The 20814-nt window shown below is 33.0% G+C and overlaps 1 protein-coding gene and 1 non-coding gene across 9 annotated transcripts in view; both read left to right on the top strand.

Moving 5' to 3' along the window:
• BIRC6 (baculoviral IAP repeat containing 6) overlaps positions 1 to 20814 on the top strand; it is a 204381-nt gene that overhangs the window by 108129 nt on the left and 75438 nt on the right. For all 8 annotated transcript variants that reach the window (XM_054568064.1, XM_054568109.1, XM_054568100.1 and 5 more), the window contains exons 40-51: positions 1633 to 1749; positions 3750 to 3904; positions 4717 to 4843; positions 7289 to 7399; positions 8869 to 9002; positions 10876 to 11003; positions 15014 to 15576; positions 16247 to 16422; positions 17368 to 17464; positions 17613 to 17807; positions 18621 to 18821; positions 20521 to 20800. In XM_054568064.1, coding sequence (XP_054424039.1) covers positions 1633 to 1749; positions 3750 to 3904; positions 4717 to 4843; positions 7289 to 7399; positions 8869 to 9002; positions 10876 to 11003; positions 15014 to 15576; positions 16247 to 16422; positions 17368 to 17464; positions 17613 to 17807; positions 18621 to 18821; positions 20521 to 20800 — 2284 coding nt within the window. The remainder of the gene's footprint in view (positions 1 to 1632; positions 1750 to 3749; positions 3905 to 4716; positions 4844 to 7288; positions 7400 to 8868; positions 9003 to 10875; positions 11004 to 15013; positions 15577 to 16246; positions 16423 to 17367; positions 17465 to 17612; positions 17808 to 18620; positions 18822 to 20520; positions 20801 to 20814) is intronic.
• Positions 3210 to 3344, top strand: LOC129068194 (small nucleolar RNA SNORA52). Its single transcript, XR_008528912.1, has one exon. It is a non-coding gene; the product is annotated as a small nucleolar RNA SNORA52 (small nucleolar RNA).

Below are 20814 nucleotides of genomic sequence, written 5' to 3'. Positions count from 1 at the left end.
GAATATATCTTTTTTTTAAGTAAAATATTTTCTTACATTTTGAAACAATCATACATTTACCAGCAAGTTGCAAGCATAATAGAGAGAACCTTTGTTATATTGATCCATTAGGAGTAAGTTGCTAATCTGATGTTATTTTTATTTTGTTTTATTTCATGAATTTTACAAAGCAGGACACTCTTCTACATAAACACATCAGAAAGTATATTTCGTCAAAATCAGGAAATTAACATTAGTACTAATGTTCAGACCCCAATCAAGTTTCAGCAGTTGTGTCTAAATAATCTCTTTCATGCAAAATGGTCCAGTGCAGAATCGTGCTTTACATTTGGTTGTCACATCTCTTCACTTTGATTCCATGTGCCAAGTTCCTCAGAGATAACTTTTGTGTCATGATGCTTTTGAAGATTACAGGCCAGTAATGATTTGCAGTATATCCCCAATTTGGGTTTGTGGGCTGTTTTCTCATGACTAGATTGTGGTCGTGCTTCTTTGATAGAAATAACAACAAAAGAAGTAATGTTCAGGTTTTCTTATTGCACACCTTTTAGGTGGCTCTTGATTTTAATTTGTCCCCCTATTGTGGTTTTGTGTTTACTTATTTGGATAAGGAGGTGTTTGTTAGTCTTCCCAATTATAAAGTTATTCTTTTTCCCTAGTAAAAGAATTTTTGGGGAGTGTGGTAGTGGAGGGAAACTATTCTTTAAAAAAAATAAAAACGTTTGTTTATTTAATTTGAATAGACCCATGGTTTGCAGTTTTAGGCATTGGATTATAATATACTATTATCATTACTTATTTTATAGTTTTATTGAGATAAAATATAAATAACAAGATTTACCTTTTTAAGTGTACATTGTTGTCATTATTTATTTTGGTATTCAGGTAGTCCCAGATTTGACCACTGGGCTCTTTTTCATGCTAGGCTCTTTTCTTTTTGACATGTCCTCATCTTTCTTTGAGTACTCCCTTGTTTTCTGGCACAATGAGATGCCTCAGGCTGCTGGTCGTTTACTTTCCCTTCTCCAGCCTGGGAATTAGCCATTTCAATAAGGAGAAGAGTATTTTAAAACCTTTTAGTGGAGAAATGTAGTTAGGAAACCAACATTTGGTTAGAAGTATACTTACTGCTATTTTGATGTCTATGCCCTCTTGGTGGACAAATGTAGGAGAGTATGTGTGTGTCTGGGTATCTGTACACATTTCCATCTATGTTCATTTCTGTATCTGTTTATCTAGAATGCCATGAGTTCACATCAATACATCAGTTAATGTAACTAATCTAACTTCATAAGCTTCATTTTCGTTTTTTCCATTTGTATAGTTGTGTCTTTTTTTCTCTGACAGTGAGGACCCTGGTTCTCATTATCCTTAATTTATTTGTTTCCATTATTATTACTTCACTTACTTGATCTGCCTCTTTCTATATATTCACCTTGTCATCCCCTTGCCTCCTTTGCACAGGTACTGTTTCATGCTGTGGTTCTGTTAACCCCATGCCCGGTTGTTCTTATATGAGGACTCATTTCTCACCCAGTTTTGGGTGTAGGTGTCAACATTTTATTATAGGATGGAGGACATGAGTAAAAACTACCAAACAGCATTTTTTAACCTTTAAATTGCTTTTCTTAGCCCTAGATGCTCGCCTAGAAGTTGGACTTGAACAGCAAGCAGAACTTATGTTGAAAATGATGTCCACCTTGGAAGCAGATTCCATTTTACAGGCATTAACAAATACATCTCCTACATGTAAGTAAAAATCACCATTCTTAGACTATTGAAGATTTTAAAATTCCATGTCTGGTATGAGTCTGAATGGGCAAAATATATAGCCCCCCTCTCTTGTTAAATGAGTAGCAAGTTGAGAAATAAGGCAAAGGATTAATAGGTTGGGAGAGGGGAAGGGAACAGCATACCTCCATGTAGTATTCTTAAATTCAGTGCAAAAACCTGAGTCCTGTTTTTGTTAACTGTGGTGTTGTGAGGTTAATGAAATTCCTAGAGAAGGCTGTTAACTGGCTGCCTATGAGTTCATTGCATTATACCAAATTTCTGATAAAGTGGGTTTTTTATTAGCCTTTATTATCCTTAAAGACTAGGTTGGAAGACCTAGGTAAGGATGATAGCCAAATGAGCCTAATTGAATGGCAGAATTGAAAGGATTTACTACTTAATTATCTTCAGCAAAGAAAGGCAAAGTTTTCATAATAAAGGACCATATTTTAGTTTCCAGGCTATGTGGTGGGTGTCAGCAACTGCATAGCTCTGACTTTGTAGCAGTAAAGCAGCCATAGACAATATGTAAGTGAGTGGGCATGGCTGTTACAGAAACTGTTTTATAGACTCAGGGGGCCTGCCAGATTTGGCCATCAGGCCATGGTTTGCTGACCCTTCATGTACAGCACTAGACTTGGGTAGATCTGTTCCTGTCAGGTGAGTACAGTTTAGATAGAAGCCTGTCTCTTAAAGACAAAGATTAAAGAGCTTTGCTGAGAAGATGATAATGTTCCCCATTCCCTGCACACTCCCCCCGCCGCAGGACTACAAATCACTTTTTCTTCACCAGGGCATGGTGATTAATGGGGAAGAGACAGTAATTAGAACCTAGGAAGAGCAATGTGTCCTTCTGTGAAGGGAAGTCCACAGTCCATTTTAATAGAGAAATTTGGGTTTTTTAGATCTTCCTATGTTAAGTCAAATTCTTTCATTGCAAACTTCATTTACTTCTTGCCTTAAGAAATAGAGGAAAAAAGGAGAAAAATAGAAGATGGTCTAGTGTTCTATAATCTTAGTATTGACACACTAATGTTATTGTATGCTATCTCCTATGTTGCAAGGGAAATAAATCACTTTTATTGGGTTAGCCTTTCCACCATGATCCCAGACAGCTCAGTAGTGCCTAAAATAGTTCTTTTATTTTTTGCTAGTTATTTATAAAGAAAAAGAATAAAGAAACAAAGAAGCCACTTAGTATCTGTTTCTCATTATAGTCTATCTTTTGATTATTGCCATGTGCAGAACTGTGTCACCCCTTTTAATATAATAACTTTCTAAATAAATGTAGAACTGCTCTTAGAGTCCCTGTGTTTCTCTGCTCCCCATGAATTGCATTTATTTATTTTGCTTGGTGTGTGGCCCGGGCATCAGGAGTTTTGGATGCTTCTCAGGTAATTTAATGTGCAGTCAGGGTTAAGAATCAACAGACTACATGGTCCGTCCTAATCCCTGCTGGTCAGCCTGTGGCCAGCCAGGTTTCACATGTGGACCAGAGCACCACAGAAGCCTCACCTGGAGGAGTGAGCGCAGCTTTGGAGGGCTCACGCCACAGGCACTTCTAGACACTCAGGATTGGGGGTGGTAGAAGACAGAAAGAAAGAAAAAGAATCAACTGATTGGAGTCTAGATTATTTTAAAACTACTGTCCTAAGATGAGTTAAGATTCTTCTTTTTCTCCCTTTTCTTTTCCTCTTGTTAGGGAACAGTTGAAAATAAAAACTGCTAGAGAGTAAGGTTCCTTTTCCTTTGGTGGACAAGTCCTGTGAATTTGCAAGCTTCTCTGTTGATTGTCTTTTTGACTTTCAAGTAATGTCGTAAAACCAAGTTTTCAAATAATAATGATGAATCATTTAAAAGAATGCAATTTTAATTTTTTTTTTAAAAACCATCTTCACTTACCTTACATAGTAATAGCTAGTTAGCATTTCTCCTGATGCTTTGTGTATAAAATCATAATTGTGTTTAATTTTCAGTATCACAGTCTCCCACTGGAACAGATGATTCACTTCTAGGGGGTTTACAAGCAGCGAACCAATCCAACCAACTTATTATACAGTTATCATCTGTCCCAATGTTAAATGTTTGTTTCAACAAACTTTTTTCCATGCTTCAAGTCCATCATGTTCAGGTATGACTTCAGGAGAAATGGTGCATTTTTAGACATTATTACCAGCCTAATAAAAGACGTAAGTGACTGGGGCGATCGTTCTCAACCTGATAGGGATGATTTCTGTTTCATGCTCAGATGGAACAATATTGGAGATGCTTTGATAACCACAGCTCCTCAGCGATAGGTCATATATAATTTTTATGATTCTAATCTTTACTGATTAGATGCAGCTACAGTTGACTCTTGAACAATGCAGGGGCTAGGGGTGCTGACCCTCTGCACAACTGAAAATTCACATACAACTTTTGAGTCCCTAAGTATTTAACTACTGATTGCCTGGTGTTGACTGGAAGCCTTATTGATAACATAAAGTTGATGAACATATATTTTGTATATTGTATGTATTCTGTACTGTATTCTTACAATAAAGTAAGCTAAAGTAAAAGGGTTAAGAAAATCTTTAGAGAAAATATCTGTACATATTTATTGAAAAAATAATGCATATAAGTAGATTGCAGTTCAAACCCATGTTCAAGGGTCAACTGTATATATTATAGTTTAAATACAGTTGTATATAAACACTTCAATCACCTCTTTAAAGTCAGAAAGAACATTTCTGTTAGGTAAATTATACATTTTAGTTCAGTTAAATTTTGTTTCATCAGGAATTTTAAGATGTGTTTGCTTCTCAACTGAGTTGAAGTAACCAGGCAAATATTGAATAGAGAAATTAGACTTACTCATAAGGATTCATACATAAGATTTTGTTTGAATAGTATTTCATAATATAATGGGTACAATTTTTTCTGTCAATTTTCATTCTTTTTCAGTTGGAATCACTTCTCCAATTGTGGCTCACATTGAGCCTGAATTCAAGTTCATCTGGAAACAAAGAGAATGGAGCTGACATTTTTTTATATAATGCTAATCGAATACCTGTCATTTCATTAAATCAAGGTAAGGTTAATTAGAAGGAAAATTATTAATATAGCATGAACAATACACTAGAAAGGTAATGATTATGTTAATGTATACTTAAACTTTGTCATAAGAGTTATAATATTTTAGTGAAAGAAAATGTTTTTATACCTTGACTTAATAATTAGCAGAAAAGAGATCAGACAATCCTTATACTCTGCTCTGTATTATCTTATGCCTGTGTGCAACTAAAATTGGCAACATTCCATTAATCTTTAGATTGGACTCCCTTAAAGTATTGTCTTGTTCATAGGCTATTTTTTGGCAACTGGTGTTTTTTTAAAAATGTGAGTTTGCTCCTAGGGGAATTGGTAAATTGGGGAAGGAAATGAATTTCCCATAGAAATTGAGTTTGTTTTTTTTTTTTTCTTGGCAAATGCAAGAATGTGGAAACTAGAATAATATTCTCAACAGAAATAGAAATAGCCTTCTGTTCTTTCTATAAAGATTTGTTTTAGTTATATTTTTAGAAAAGTGGAAATGATGTATTCCTGGTGCTTTCTCCCTATGGAGGGGCATCCTGTACCTTGCATGGCAGTCACATGACCTGTCTTCCGACCTTAGTGAGAGCCACACTGTATCATGGTCCTACTCATGTCTGTGTTATTTCAGCAAGACCAGCCTGGCTTATCTGTTTCCATCTTTCCCTTGCATTAATAATTATTATTATAAATTTTGCTCCATTGCTTTTTAAAACTTGGTTATTACAAAAAATTTTAAACAAGAGTAGATAGAAAAGCAGTGATTCATTAATTATCAGATATTTGTCAGTATTCAAAAATAGTTTCAACTTTTATAAAATTTTTTTTGGTTTACTTGAAATAGAATCCATATAAGGTCTACACATTATAGTTAATTATGTTTCTTAAATCCCTTTTAAGCTCAGTAAGTTCCCTTCATGTCTTTTTTTTTTTAAAGATTTTATTTATTTATTTTTAGAGAGAGGGGAGGGGAGGGAGAAGGAGAAGGAGAGAAACATCAATGTGTGGTTGCCTCTCACAGCCCCCCTATTGGGGATCTGGCCTGCCATCCAGACATGTGCCCTGACTGGGAATCGAACCGAGGACTCTTTGGTTCACAGGCTGACGCTCAGTGCACTGAGCCACACTGGCCAGGGCCCCCTCATGTCTTTGTTATCCCCTTGCACAGTCATTTGTCAACAAGTTTTGCTCTATGTTTGCCTGGATTCCCAGGTTTCATAATGATTGTGTCTCCATGATTTTTACTGTATTTCCTGTAAATTGGAGTAGATTGAAATTTGACCTGATTTGAAATTTTTAAAGCATTTCATAGGTTGTCTCTTTTTATGATAACAGGCATTGATTCTTAATGCCTATAGTCATTAACAATGTGCAAGATGTTTCAAAATGAAGGTATCTAATTCTGTCATTCCTTCTTTATTAGCTGAAATACTCCCACAAAGGGGAACTTCATTCTATATGCTATTACGTCCCTCCTGATGATATAGTTTGTATAATAAAGGCATGAAAAATGCTGGAAACTTTTTCTTTTTTAGAATTAGTTTTTCTGAATAAAACTAATATAAATACTATATTTATAGTATATTTTATAAAAATTTTATAAATATTTATAAAAAAATAATGTGAACTGGTTCATATGTAGTGTTTATAACTTGTATGTTTCTTTAATAAATATCTGTATACACTTAATAGATTTAATAATTTTTTTATGCTGCTTTTACAATTTTGTAATTCTTATTGATGCTGATAATGTGTCATTTGTAGCCAGTAAGATACTCCTTTTTAGTTTTCTCTTTGCGGGGGAGGTTCAAAAAATTCATGACTGTTTCTCTTAGCTTGCAGTATGATAGATGCCCCAGACTCTGTGTTTCCTGCCTGAGATCTGGAATGAGTCATTTTTACAGGGTGTTGTAAGAGCACAATCTGTGTACTCTATTATGTTTGTGCATTTTGAATACTATTTTGGCTTCTCCAGCTGGCACAGGTGCTTCTTATCTGGGCCTTGCAAGCAGCCTGATCAGTGTTTCATTTTGTGCTTTGTTGTGCAGTTGCATTGGTTTTGATTGGCCCACCCTATCCCTGTTTTCCCAGTAAGCCTTATTATTTTCAGTTTTGAGTTTTGTAGACTGTGAGGATTTTTAGTAAAATACAAATTCTGTTTCAGTAGAAATGCCTGTAGTTTGGAAAGAGCAACAAATTTGTAATGATGGCACATTAGTTTGTGTGTCAGGGGATAAGCTTTAGACTTAGCTATAAAATTTTATTGATTCTTAATGCCTTTGTTCTATTTAATGGGGAAATCTTTCATTTTTATGTTTTAGGAGCACTAGATAGTGAGCTGATTTAAAGAAATATTTTTGAATTCATTCTTCTTGTTTTTAATTCTTAGTAAACATTTGCTTTTCCTGCATTAAAAATTTCCCTTCTTTTTTATTTTGCATAGCGTCAATAACTAGCTTTCTCACAGTGTTAGCTTGGTATCCCAATACCTTGCTCCGGACATGGTGCCTTGTGCTTCATAGTCTAACGATCATGACGAACATGCAGCTTAATCGTAAGCAAAAATTTATTCTCTTAAATGTATTTATTCCTTTAAATCTCTGACATATTCATTATTATACTTGCTATCAGTGACTTTTAAAAGCTTCTTCTAAGAAATGATAGTTATGAAAATTACTGAGTTACTTATTTGAATATTATCTTCTGAATTTGTTATATATTTTATACTTTGTGTTTCCTTATGTTGATACTATACTCATATGTACCATCACAAGTTCACATCATATTTTTACCTTCAAAAGATTAATAATTATTAAAATAGAATTACTTTTGGAGTAGAAAGTCAAATATTTAATGCAGATTTGTATCTTATGTTGGTTATTCTTTAAAGTGTCTTTGTATTTAAAAATGATTTATTCACTATAATGTTCATTAACATATATAACTAGATTCCTTGGTTTTTGTTATTCATATCTAAAACCTATATTAATTGAACATAATCACTTTTCTCAGATTCTGATATCCTATTAAGTTTTTTGTTTCCACATCCCACCTCTTTTTCCATTTTGGTTACGATAGTAAAATAATTTCTGAACATTCCCAGAAAAGGAGCTTTGAGTGTTCTCTGTGGCTTTTGTGTCCCAAAGTCATGAAAATACTCTCCTATATTATCTTCTGTAGTGCTTATTGGTTTTAAGCACTTGCTGGTTCATGTTTAGTTCTAGGTTTTTATCTGGCATTCTTGAGGTGTTTGTGAGTTGGGGATCAAAGTTCATTTTAGCCAGTAATGACTAGCCTTGTGAACTGAAATCTTTATCCTGTTTGAGGTTGTGACAACAGAAGGGTGGATTTCATTCGTTTCTAGTTGGGCTTAATTTTGTTTAATAGAAAGCTCTGTGACATTGATAAAGATACTAATTTAAATCATTACTTAGCATCAGAATTCCATTTTCAAACTTGGAATATATTTTTCAAATATGGGATCGAAAGCATTACTATGTATGATACTAAGTATTATATATATATATATGATACTGAAGATAGATTTAACCCAAAGGATATTTTATTCAGTTCAGAAAACTGGTGGGTGTGTTACTTGTGTATCATTTAACTGTATACAATCTTTAAACAACTATTATGCAAAACTGAATAGTTTTTTCCTCGATTTATCTTAAAAGACTGGGTTAAAATTTACCCTAAAAGTAGATATCTATTTCTGGAAGAGGAATAGGTTCGCCAAAAGGACATTAAACATTTAGTTATTTATTTTCCAGTTGAGTGTACACTAAATAAGATACACATAAAACTGTTTTTTTCCCCCACAGTTGTAGTAGGAGAGAGGCAAGGGATCTGTGGTAGATGAACCTAGAGAGGGTCCATCACAGTCAGTTCAGACCCTTTTAATAAACTGTAACAACCAGGAATATGTGAGCTTTCCTTGAAACTAAAAGATGTTTTAAATACTGCATTTTCATTCTATCAGGGTCCACTTTTAAAGCATTTTTGTTTTTGAATGTTTTATAGCTGGTTCCAGCAGTGCCATTGGAACTCAGGACAGTACCGCCCATCTGTTGGTGTCCGATCCAAATCTGATTCATGTTTTAGTGAAATTCCTTTCTGGCACCAGTCCACATGGAACAAATCAGCACAGTCCACAGGTAACATGACTTTAGAAACCAGAGATAGGGCCCTATTATGCAATTAAGATGTTTGTAAAGAAAAACTGTAATGTACCTAAGTATGTAAAGTTGTTACTATCGCAGTATTAACTGATAACCTTTTATGTATTTATGTAATAAAATATTTTGAATTATTTATAATAATAATAATAGGTATATTGAAACTGAATTATAAGGCGTGGTAGGTTTTCTGTTGGATTTTTGGCATTGATTTTGTATAATTTAAGAAATATTCTGAATAAACACCAGAAAGTCAGGGAAGCGTTTCAAAAATTTTGGAATTATTAAAAAAAGAATAATATATCATTTGTAATGACTTCTACTATCAGAATTGACAGTGCACTAACTTGTTTTAGAATATTGAATATTTTATTTAACAAAAATAAGATATATCAGCTTATAAACATTTTTAGTCTTGTAACAGATTGCCCTTATATCATTTTAAATTCTTGTTATATTGTGCTACTTTTAAAAATATTGCGCTTCATTATATTTCTTTTCATATAAAAATACATTTAGTGTTCATAGCATCTTTTTAATGGAAATTATTTGAGAATATTTTAGTGATATCTTTTAGTTCTTAGTATGTGCTAGGTCTAGGTACTGCTGTAGGTACTAGAGATGTAAGTAGTTACTAAGACCAAGTCTCTACCTGCTTGGAGCTTAAATTCTGATGGATACATACTGAATATACTTTAATTTTGTAGATAGTAATAACATAAATTAGACAAGGAAAAGAGTGAGAAAGAAAAAGAACTATTTGCAGTTAGACTGGGTTAGAGTTCCAGTGAGAGCAGAGGCAGGTTTTCAAGTGATTGTTGTATATGCGTATAAAGATTGCATGATTTTGAAATGTGAAGATTCCTGGGATTACTGATTCTAACTTCCATTATTTAACACAGGAGAAAACGTTCATCATCCGCATTGACCTCAGTTATACAACTAGTTAGTGATAGAGCTAGGTGTCAGGGAGAATGCCATTGTATAAAATGGTGGTTTATCCTTCTTTTTTTTTAAAAAAGCATTGTAAAGTATTGAAAATAAAGCTTTCCTCAGATGTCTTGGTTTTATAGAGGAGGTTTGATTATGAATGTTACAATACGTTAAAAATTAAGTTTATCTAACTTTAAAAATAGGAACATTAAATTGCATTTTATTTTTCCAAAACTCCAGTTGTTTTATGGAAACATAAACAGATTAAAGTAGAATAAAATAATATATAGAAGTATCACAAAACATTCCAAAACATACCTCAGGTTACTTTAGTGTGATTCTATCATTTCTTTCATTGATGAGATAGGATTTGGGTAAGTAGTTTTCTAGAAGTTGGTACAGGTTTCTTTTCAGCTTTGGGTTTTTTATTTGTTTGTAGTTTTGGGTTCTTTTTGTTTTTTTCCCATTCATTTTATTGTTTGCTCTGCTAGTCATTAGCCGCATAACCTTTTGTGGCTTAATCTCTGAGTCTGTGTTCTTTTGTTTTGAAATGGCATAATTAGTAGTTGTGAAAATCAATGCATAAGTTCTTTGTACTTTTGAAAGTTTTATAAAGATACTGTATAATTCAGGTGAATTTTTTTTTTTTGATATTGAGTTAAATAAACCTAATAAAGTTGTTCTAAACCATAATGAAAAATTATTAGTCTATAATTTTCTATTTAAAATAAACATATGAAGACTTAAAAAATTAATTGGTTTCCTGCTATCGTTGTTAATTTTGTTTTTCATATGAAAAATTACAATGGTATAGCATTCAATTGATCACTTGGTAATTTTAAAATGTTCTGTAAATGAATGAGTAATTCTGTAAATGGTATCCCTGAGCAGATTTTAATGACATTTCATTTCTTTTTAGGTTGGTCCAACAGCTACACAAGCTATGCAAGAATTTCTTACCCGATTACAAGTGCATCTTTCTTCAACATGTCCTCAAATTTTCAGTGAATTTTTACTGAAGCTAATTCATATACTTTCAACAGAAAGGTAAATTTATATGTATACATATATTCCTTATTTGTAAGTAATATGTATTACTCTAAATGAACTTTCCCCTCACCATTTTTTGGGGTTATATCTGGGAACAGATCAATACTAGGATGTTAAGATTAAGGGGAAGGGTTTATTGATGTTTCCCTGTTTATTTTTTTTTATTTTATTATAGCTCTCCCAGGTCGTGAACTCTATTATGAAAGGAATATAGTGTGCCAAGTCTTTGCTCGCTTTTAATGTTTTAATAGATTAGTTGTTCTAAACCTTTTAGGTGAAATTGACTTGAATTTTTGTAAATTATTCTAGAATACAGATAGGCAATTAAAGCTACCAATGATTTTTATTTGAAATGAATATATAATAAGAAAACATGAAAAAGAAAGCTTAAAAAAGAAAATTATAAATAAACTTTTAATAGAATCAGGTAATATGTTAGTAAATTTTGACTATGATAAGTTGCTTCTCAAAAAGCATGAATGTTTCACTGTCAATTATTGTATTACATGAATCATTTTCATCATACTGAAGACATTTCATAAAATCCAACATTACTTTCTGATAAACTTTTTATACAATATGACAGTATCATGTTATTTAAAGTTAAAAGATATTAAATCATGAACAAATAAAAATTCTGGCATGTTTGATTATTTTAAAATTTTTCTTTAATATCAAATAAAGGCGCTCTTTGCTGTCATTATTTTATTTCTTTAATTCCATTCTGGGAGTGCAAGAGAATTTAAAATTCAAAGATATATATTAGGAAATGGTTAAAATTATAGATTACAGGGTTTATTTAAAAATTAATTTTAAAATGTTTGAAATCAGAAAAGTAGTTTATAACATAAATAATTTGTACACAATAGTTATTTTTCAGAAAACATTTCATGATACTTGTACAAAAATTAATGTGCAAAATTTATGTGGCGATATACTTATTGGTACAGAAAACTCAATTTCAAGCTACTTTGCACATTTGTGTTTACTCCCTTGTTTATGAATATTTTAAACACCAGTGGAGTTGTAGTTCAGCTTCTTTGTGGTATATACAGAGTGAAGGATGGAGCAAGAAGTAAGATTCACAAAACCAAGGGCACGCCATTATGATTTGCATATATTTGTTTGCAAAGCAAGAACATGAAGATTTTGTGAGATTTTGGATGATACATATAAAATCAGCTGACAAGCAAAAATCAATTGCCACTTTTTTCTTTCTTTCAACTAGGCTTTTTATAAACTATGAGAACTTTAAACATACTCATTAGGTATAGGCTAATGTGTAGTTCCATCGTGTGGAGTTGTGCAATAAGAAAGATTTTCATATGAAAACTCATTTGCTTTAACATTTCTTACAGAGATAGAAATCTAGGTTTTAGGTACATGGTATGCTTTTTTAAAGTGGGTATATTTATGGGTTTTACATTCCTTAAAAACTAATTCGGTGGTTTGTTTCTCAGCTACTCTTCCACCCTCTTCTGTCTAACAAACTCTATGAATTTTCTAGCAGTTTCTTTTTTTTTTTGGTTCTTCCCCACCACCGCCTTAAAGATTTTATTATCTTTAGAGAGCAGGGAAGGGAGGGGCAAAGAGAAGGAAAGAAACACCAATGTGTTAGAGAAATATCAATCAGTTGCCTCTCACAAAGCGCCTTTAACTAGGGACCAGGCTCGCAACCCAGGCATGGGCCCACTGGGGATTGAACTGGCAACTTTTGGGTTCCCAGGCCAGTGCTCAATCCACTGAGCCATACCAGCTAGAGGTCTCGTAAAGGCCTCCCCCATGAATACTCTTAGTTTTTGTTTTGTTTGTTTTATATGTTTTTAAGAATTCTCTGGAATCCCGATGAATTAGCCAGCAGCTCTTCAGTTAATAATATATTGTGTTGGCCTAAAAGTTTGTTTTTTTCTGTAATAGGGCTCTAGTAGTGCCTAGTTGTCTTTAACTTCACTCAAAGCAATTTTATTAGATTGTGTTCTGACAGCAGTTATGTCAGTGTGCATTAAAAAGAAAAAACATAAAAATTGGTGAATTTTTGTTTAGCCATTTTAATATTGGAGATGGAAGAAAATAACATTTTCAGCATGTCATGCTTTATTATTTCAAGAAAGGTAAAAATGCAATGGAAATGCAAAACCTTTCTCTGTATACTTTTTGGGTTAATTAAGTAGATTTTTGATGATTTCATCATTTCCCCTATTGGCTTATTGTTTATAACTAAATTTGATTATAATGTTTGTGCTAGCTCTACAATATACATTTTTTAAAATCACAATCTATCTTAAATAAAATCACAACAGTATATTTCCAATTTCTATCTTTTCTGATATAGTTGTCATATGTTTACTTATGCTGTACCTACCAAATACATTCCTGCCATGTTTTGCTTAGTTAAGCATGTATTTTTGACACTGAAGTAAATAGTATTTTTGCTTGGTCTTCCAAGGGCAAGGTTTTTCTAGGGTGATTAGTGAGAGTATTTGAGTTCCTCTTTTCAGGAGTTGGGGTGGGTTTAGCTTTTGTTTTTGCTATGGTTACCTTTAGTTTAAATCAGCTTAAAACTGATCGAGTTATATCAGTGTGTGTATGGGCCAGGGTACAGGGGCTGTTCCAGTGTTCTTGCTCCATCCTCAGCTTTTGTTCTGACCAAAGCATTTCCTTCTCTCCAGTGGTGGAAAACCGCTAATGGTACTTGAGGTTTTGGGTGTTTTTTCCCCAGACCAAATACACAGTGTCTTCCAGTATCATTTTTCTTATCTGACATCATTAGGTGTCCTACCATTCAATCCTATGCTGACACTACCCAAAATAAGCATCAGATTCACAGGGTTAACTGCTCAGTTCTACAAGACAGCTCTCACGTCAGAGGGCAGTTAGTTGCGAGTCCTGGGTCCCCAGATGACTGAATTTGGCTGAATTGGCTACAAATTCAGGGGTTCGCTGAACTCCTCAGGTTTGATAAATCTGTAGGACAACTCACAGAACTCAGAAAAAAACACGTAGGTTTATTGGTTTATTACAAAGTGCATAACTCAGAATCAGCTAAATGGAATTGACAAGTAGGGCAAGTTGTGTTGGGATGGTGAGGGAGGGTGTCTTTGAATGGATGAGAACTCCAAGGGTTCTGTGGTATCACCCTCACATTCTTGGCATTTAGCCATTTGTTAACTCTTAGCAGAATTCTTCTGATCTATTTGTATATTGCTTGCATCTATTTATATTAAATTCTGCTACCGAAAAGCCAGTGTTTATGTTCTGTCTCCTTGGAGGTGTCTTTCTTTTCATGGATATCAGGCTCTTTTGGTATCTTTTGATGTTAGCAATCATATGTTCAAGGAAAGTTAAGACTTTATAGTAAATGTACTTTTTTCTTGTTAGTTGGGAGGCGATGATTTTAGGCATAAGCAGAAGTTAAGAGCATTGAATTTTGATGCTTAAGAATTATTTGATTCAATCTTAATTTTTGAAGTCAAAAATCAGTAGGGAACGTTTAAAATAGCAACATTTGAAGATATAACTTAACAGTTCATTAAAAAAGTACTTATGTCTTAATTAGAAAGAGAGAGAATATCAGTTTGTTGTTCCACTTATTTATGCATTCATTCATTGGTTGATTCTTGTATGTGTCCTGACTGGGGATCGAACCTGTAACATTGGCATATTGGAACAACACCCTAACCAACGGAGCTACCTGGCTAGGGCCACATAACAGCTCATTTCATTATGAGGAGTGCCTTGTGATATTTAAATATTTAGTCTGTTGCTTCAGAGTCATCTGTTTGATTTACTTGTTTAGTTTTCTATTTGGAAGGGAAGTCATTTTAGATTTTGTATAAACTAGAGGCCAGAACAAGGACTCAGGAATGCATGGAAGGCCATTACTACAAAATGCAGTAGTGAATATCCAGAGTTTAATTATTGTTTAGCTTTATTGTTTTGTGTTGTTTATTTTCTTTTTAAAATTTTTTAAATAGACTAGTTTTTAATTTTCTCTCCTTTTTCTGCAGGGGTGCCTTCCAGACAGGTCAAGGACCTCTTGATGCCCAAGTAAAACTCTTAGAATTCACTCTGGAGCAGAATTTTGAAGTTGTTTCAGTTAGTACTATTTCTGCTGTGATAGAGTCTGTTACCTTTTTAGTGCACCACTATATTACTTGCTCTGACAAAGTAATGTCTCGAAGTGGATCAGATAGCTCAGTGGGTGCTCGAGCATGCTTTGGGGGACTCTTTGCCAACCTCATTCGTCCAGGTGACGCAAAAGCAGTTTGTGGAGAAATGACAAGAGATCAACTCATGTTTGATTTGTTAAAACTGGTTAACATTTTAGTACAGCTTCCTCTTTCGGGCAATAGGGAATACAGTGCAAGAATGTCTGTGACCACCAATACGACAGACAGTGTTTCAGATGAAGAAAAAGTCTCAGGAGGCAAAGATGGTAATGGAAGCAGTAGTAGTATTCAAGGATCACCTGCATATGTCGCTGACTTAGTGTTAGCCAACCAACAGATTATGAGCCAGATTTTGTCTGCTCTGGGCCTCTGTAACAGTAGCGCCATGGCAATGATAATTGGTACGTATAGAGAATATTGATCTTTTACTTGTTTTTGGTGCCGTATCTCTTCTTTAGCAATATATGAAATCATTTTTATTTTATACTGTATAGTTATTTTATTGTATACTTCTTGGCATGACCTGTTTTTATTAGGGAAAATTTATAGAGTGGCTTAAATCAATAAATTGAAATACTGAAAAACTAAAGTGAAAGTTTTTTAAAAATTGGAAAATAACAAAATAAATCAGATTAAGAAAAATCAGTATCATAAGGAAGGCACTATAATTTATAGCCACATATTCATAACATTTTAAAGATTAAGAATTTTACATTAAATTTTGTATTAGGGAACCAGTAAGATTTATTTACATTTTCTTAAAAAGTGAAATATAAAATTCTGTTCAAAGTGTAACAGTTTATGTGACACATAAAAGTATATCAGTGTAAAATTTATATATTGTTGCTTAAGTTTTCTACCTCCTTGACAGCTAATATATTGTGTAAATTTTTAAAATAATTGAACTTTTGTAAATTGTGACAAAATTCATTCCTGAAATATTTTTGCTTGTTGGTATTTCTTTGTGTAAGGGAAACAGTCATATTGGGTTTTTTTCTCTCTTTTTTTTTTTTTTTGGTTTTTAAGGATTTACTTTTTAAAAACAATGTATAATCTTTTTTTTTAAACTAGGGGCAAGTGGATTACATCTCACCAAACATGAAAACTTTCATGGTGGCTTAGATGCCATATCAGTTGGGGATGGATTATTTACCATACTGACAACCCTTAGTAAAAAAGCTTCTACAGTCCACATGATGCTACAGCCAATTTTAACCTACATGGCCTGTGGGTATATGGGCAGACAAGTAAGTTCAACCCAGCTACAGTTGTAGTAATTTAAGTCATTTCTAGCAATGGGAGTAGAGAATTATTTATAGGACAGAGACGAATAGCGTGTTCAAGTTATATATTGAAAAATGAACAACACAAGCAGATAAGAACTATAAATTATTAATATAAGTTGGAGTGTAAGTTTTCTTTGCAATTGTCAAAGATGACCAGAGTAATATAGAAGAATAAACCATTTAACATAGTCTTAAATTTTTCTCATTGTTCCAAGTATTTTCCTTTCCCCCTAAAATAACATAGTTGAATACTGAAATGTCTGTGGCTATTACATATGAAAATATAACAAGTATTTTTTCATGCTTATGTTGTTTATTTAGTTTCTTTTTAATTAAAACAGATTAGGATAATTTTAAACGGGAAATGTTAGATTATTACTGCTTTTTATATTTCCTTTTTACAAAATGAAATTTTAGGAGCCAGTGTGATTTTAACTTTTAGTCTTTCAAATGCAGATTTTAAAACATAATTTTTAAAGGAATTTTTTATATGTCATTTTATAATTATCATTTTCTTAAATATTTTTGCATATATATTTATTCATTGGAAGATGCAGACATATTTGGGGAGGATTAATTTTTAAATCAAATTAGTGTGCGGTGGAAAACAAAAATCACTGCATATTAATTTAAGGTAAAAGTGATAATTGTTGGTAAAGACAGGTGTTTAAAAATATGCTCCAAGTTCTGAGAGGAGGCTGTTCAGTTCCCTTTTGATTCAGGTAAGAGTTGTTAGGTATTTTACCATAATTTCTATATAGGAACTGATTAAGACTGTCATTTTATGATAAACTAGAAAAGACTATTACATTCAGTAAGAAGTTTAGTTATCCTAATTCACTGTAATAATAACCACTGTTTTAAAATTACAATATGCATTTTTTTGGTTATTTGTTTTTGTTTTAGGGGTCTCTTGCTACTTGCCAGTTATCGGAACCATTATTGTGGTTCATTCTGAGAGTATTGGATACTAGTGATGCCTTGAAAGCCTTCCATGATATGGGTAAGATAAAATTCCAGAAATTGTCTTTTTAGTGTTGTCATTCGATAGTACGTTATGTTCTCATTTTGGTAGTCTTCTATGAAAGTTGACCTGATTTTAAACCATCTATCTTTATACAATTTTCATTTAGTATTTTTTGTAAATTTAGGTGGTGTTCAGCTTATTTGCAACAATATGGTTACTAGTACAAGAGCTATTGTAAACACTGCAAGAAGTATGGTGTCAACTATTATGAAATTTCTTGACTCTGGTCCGAATAAAGCTGTTGACAGCACTTTGAAAACAAGAATACTTGCTTCTGAGCCTGACAATGCAGAAGGAATTCACAACTTTGCACCTCTGGGTAAGAAAAGAATTATTAAATCTTACTGGTATGAATTTAAGTGGTTTACCAGCTGGAATGAAACAAATAGTTATTGAAGAAGATCATCTTATAATATTTCTCTTTTAATTTAAAACACTTGATTTTAAAGGTAGTGTTTTTTTTTTTTTTTAAACATTCTGCTCTTTCAAAGGAGGTTTTTAATGGTTTTTAGCAGTAATTTTTCTTTTTATTTTGAGTGCAAATAAATGCACATTGAGGAAACTGCACATTGAGGAAACTAAATAGCAGATCTGCCAGTGTTCACTGTAAACGTTAGTTTTAAAGAACTTGTTTCTTCTTACTTTGAGTAGTATTTTCTTTTTAGGAAGCTTCAGATATAGCTATTTACTCCTTTTTCCAGTCTATAAAGTTCCTTTTATATTTTTCTTGTAATTCATGAGCATTGACATCTTAGAATAAAAGTGATTATTTTTAAGTTGAAGGCTGTGTTGGACATTTTTTTTTCTTAAATTACTTGGGGATTGTTGTGCTAGATTTGTTGTTATTACATTGGTTTCCATTGACGTGAGTATAAATAAACTAGGCAGCATTTAAAAATGAATTTGTCACCTGCCAGTTGACTGGATTTCATGACGTTATGTCACCTGCCAGTTGACTGGATTTCATGACGTTATGTGAATATTGTGACAAATTATGCTAAGTATAGTAAGTACATTTGTTGTATCTGGTGTTCACATTGAAAATTTTTCCAGTGTAATTATTACGATTTGAATATTCTTGGTGCTCTATTGGGTTTCCTTTGTGAGTTTTTATTTAAAATGATTTTTCTAGGTACAATCACGTCTAGCAGTCCTACTGCCCAACCGGCTGAGGTGCTTTTGCAGGCCACACCGCCCCACAGGAGAGCTCGCTCTGCTGCTTGGTCCTACATCTTTCTGCCAGAGGAGGCTTGGTGCGACCTTACCATTCACCTTCCTGCAGCAGTGCTTCTTAAAGAGATACATATCCAACCTCATCTTGCATCTCTTGCAAGTCAGTAATATTTTTTGTAAAGAAGCATCATGAAAGTAAACTTCTATACGGGGACTTTTAAAAATGAGAAAAATATTTAGCAAATGGTGAAATACTTAGATACGATTTCTGGATTTCTTGATCTTGGAGTTCTTAGTATTATATTCAGTATTACCACCAAATCATTTCTATGAAATGAACTGACATGTTTATTCTCTTCACATAGAATGTTTGATGAAATCCAAATATACTTTAGTTAATACTGTTTTTCCTTTCCTTATCCTCCAAAGTTATTAAGTTGAATGAGTTAGTTTACACACCTGTAGATAGCAATCTCAGTTTTTCTGGCATGAGCCTCAATGCCAGCTGTGTAATGTAAAGTTAGCATAGATTTCTTTGTGTCCAATTTCCATTGTAAAATAATTATATAATGAATAAAATGGCAAAAGGAAAAGATACTAATCCACAGGGTTTCAGCAGGTCAAAAATTAACTGTGTTACATGGTAAAATATAAGTCAGTATAAAGCTTAGGGGTTGATGTAAGATGAGGAAGAAATTGCCTTTATTTGGAAGGAGAAGGAGCAGTTCATGTAAATGGTGACTTTGAAGAATAGTGTGAATTTGCACATGGGCATTGAGGTAGGAACAATAATACAAAGGAGAGCTCAGTTTATTATATAAAATCTTAAGTTAGGTGTTCCCTACTGTACGTGCCTAATGAAACATTTTTATTTTAGTATTGGATTGGAGAATAAATTGATGATATATTGTGATTCAGTAGAAATAACATAGGATTTAGAAGCAAACAGACTAGACTATTGAAATGTGCTATTAGGTCATGTGGGAGTTTGGGTTACTTTAATCTCTTTGTCTCTGTCAACTTGGGTAAAATGTGGAAAATACTTATGTCAAAAGATTATGAAGATTAAATTTAGTAATTGACGTGACTTGTCTAGTTCTCAGTGTAAACCTGGTATGTAATTGGCATACAATAAAAGTTACTTTCTAATTTTACAGTTGCAATTAAAATCAGAGTACAAAGTTTATTGTAGTTGGTAGGTAAATTTATTATATGGCCTTCCATGTTAGAAAAAAATTTTTTTCCCACAACAGCTGGCAGTTTTTATTTCATTGGACCTCCTTCAATTTTAGAAGGAATTGATTAGAAAAACAAACAATAAAACCCTCCCTGGGTGGTTTGGCTAAATTTTGAAAGGGAAACAAAAGATAAGAGGAGAAAGAAATTTCTAAACTCAGCTGTGTTTAAAATCATTGCAGTATGGTAGTAGTGATACGAGTTGGTAGAAAGTAGTTTTTAAAAATTACATTCCTCCCAAATTCTTTACAACAGTGAATGTATTAATCATATGTCACATATTGTTGGTCATAATTCTAAGAAAAATAGAAATAATGGAGTAATTGCCTGTTTGACTTATTTTTTTCTTACAGAATCAAGTATATGTAGATTGTGTATCTTTAGTTACTTTTTTTAAGGAATGTTAGAATTTTTTTAAATACAGCTTTTATTATATTTTGGACTTCATATTGTATGTTGGAAAATGTTTCCAATATCAATTATGATGAGAGTCAGTGACAAAGTATGATTTGGGTATAAATGTTCTTTTGACACAAGTTCATAATGTTCCTGAGATTTCCATTAAGGCGTAAATGCTGGTTCACATTTTCTTTAGTAATGGTTTGATTTTTCTCTTCATACAGCCTGTCCATCCTCAGTGTCTGTTGAAGTAAGTGCAGACGGGGTAAATATGCTACCCTTGTCGACGCCTGTTGTCACAAGTGGTCTCACCTACATTAAAATTCAGCTTGTAAAAGCTGAAGTAGCCTCTGCTGTCTGCCTTAGACTCCATCGTCCACGAGATGCCAGCACATTAGGCCTTTCACAGATTAAATTACTTGGCCTCACTGCTTTTGGTACCACTTCTTCAGCAACAGTTAATAATCCCTTTCTTCCATCTGAAGATCAGGTATCTAAAACAAGGTATGGTTATTTCT

Source organism: Pteronotus mesoamericanus, unplaced genomic scaffold (genome assembly GCF_021234165.1).
Source record: "Pteronotus mesoamericanus isolate MK-2021 breed Mesoamerican mustached bat unplaced genomic scaffold, CSHL_Meso_final contig_101, whole genome shotgun sequence".
NCBI classification, from domain to species: domain Eukaryota; kingdom Metazoa; phylum Chordata; class Mammalia; order Chiroptera; family Mormoopidae; genus Pteronotus; species Pteronotus mesoamericanus.
This window is presented reverse-complemented; position numbering and strand designations above follow the sequence as displayed.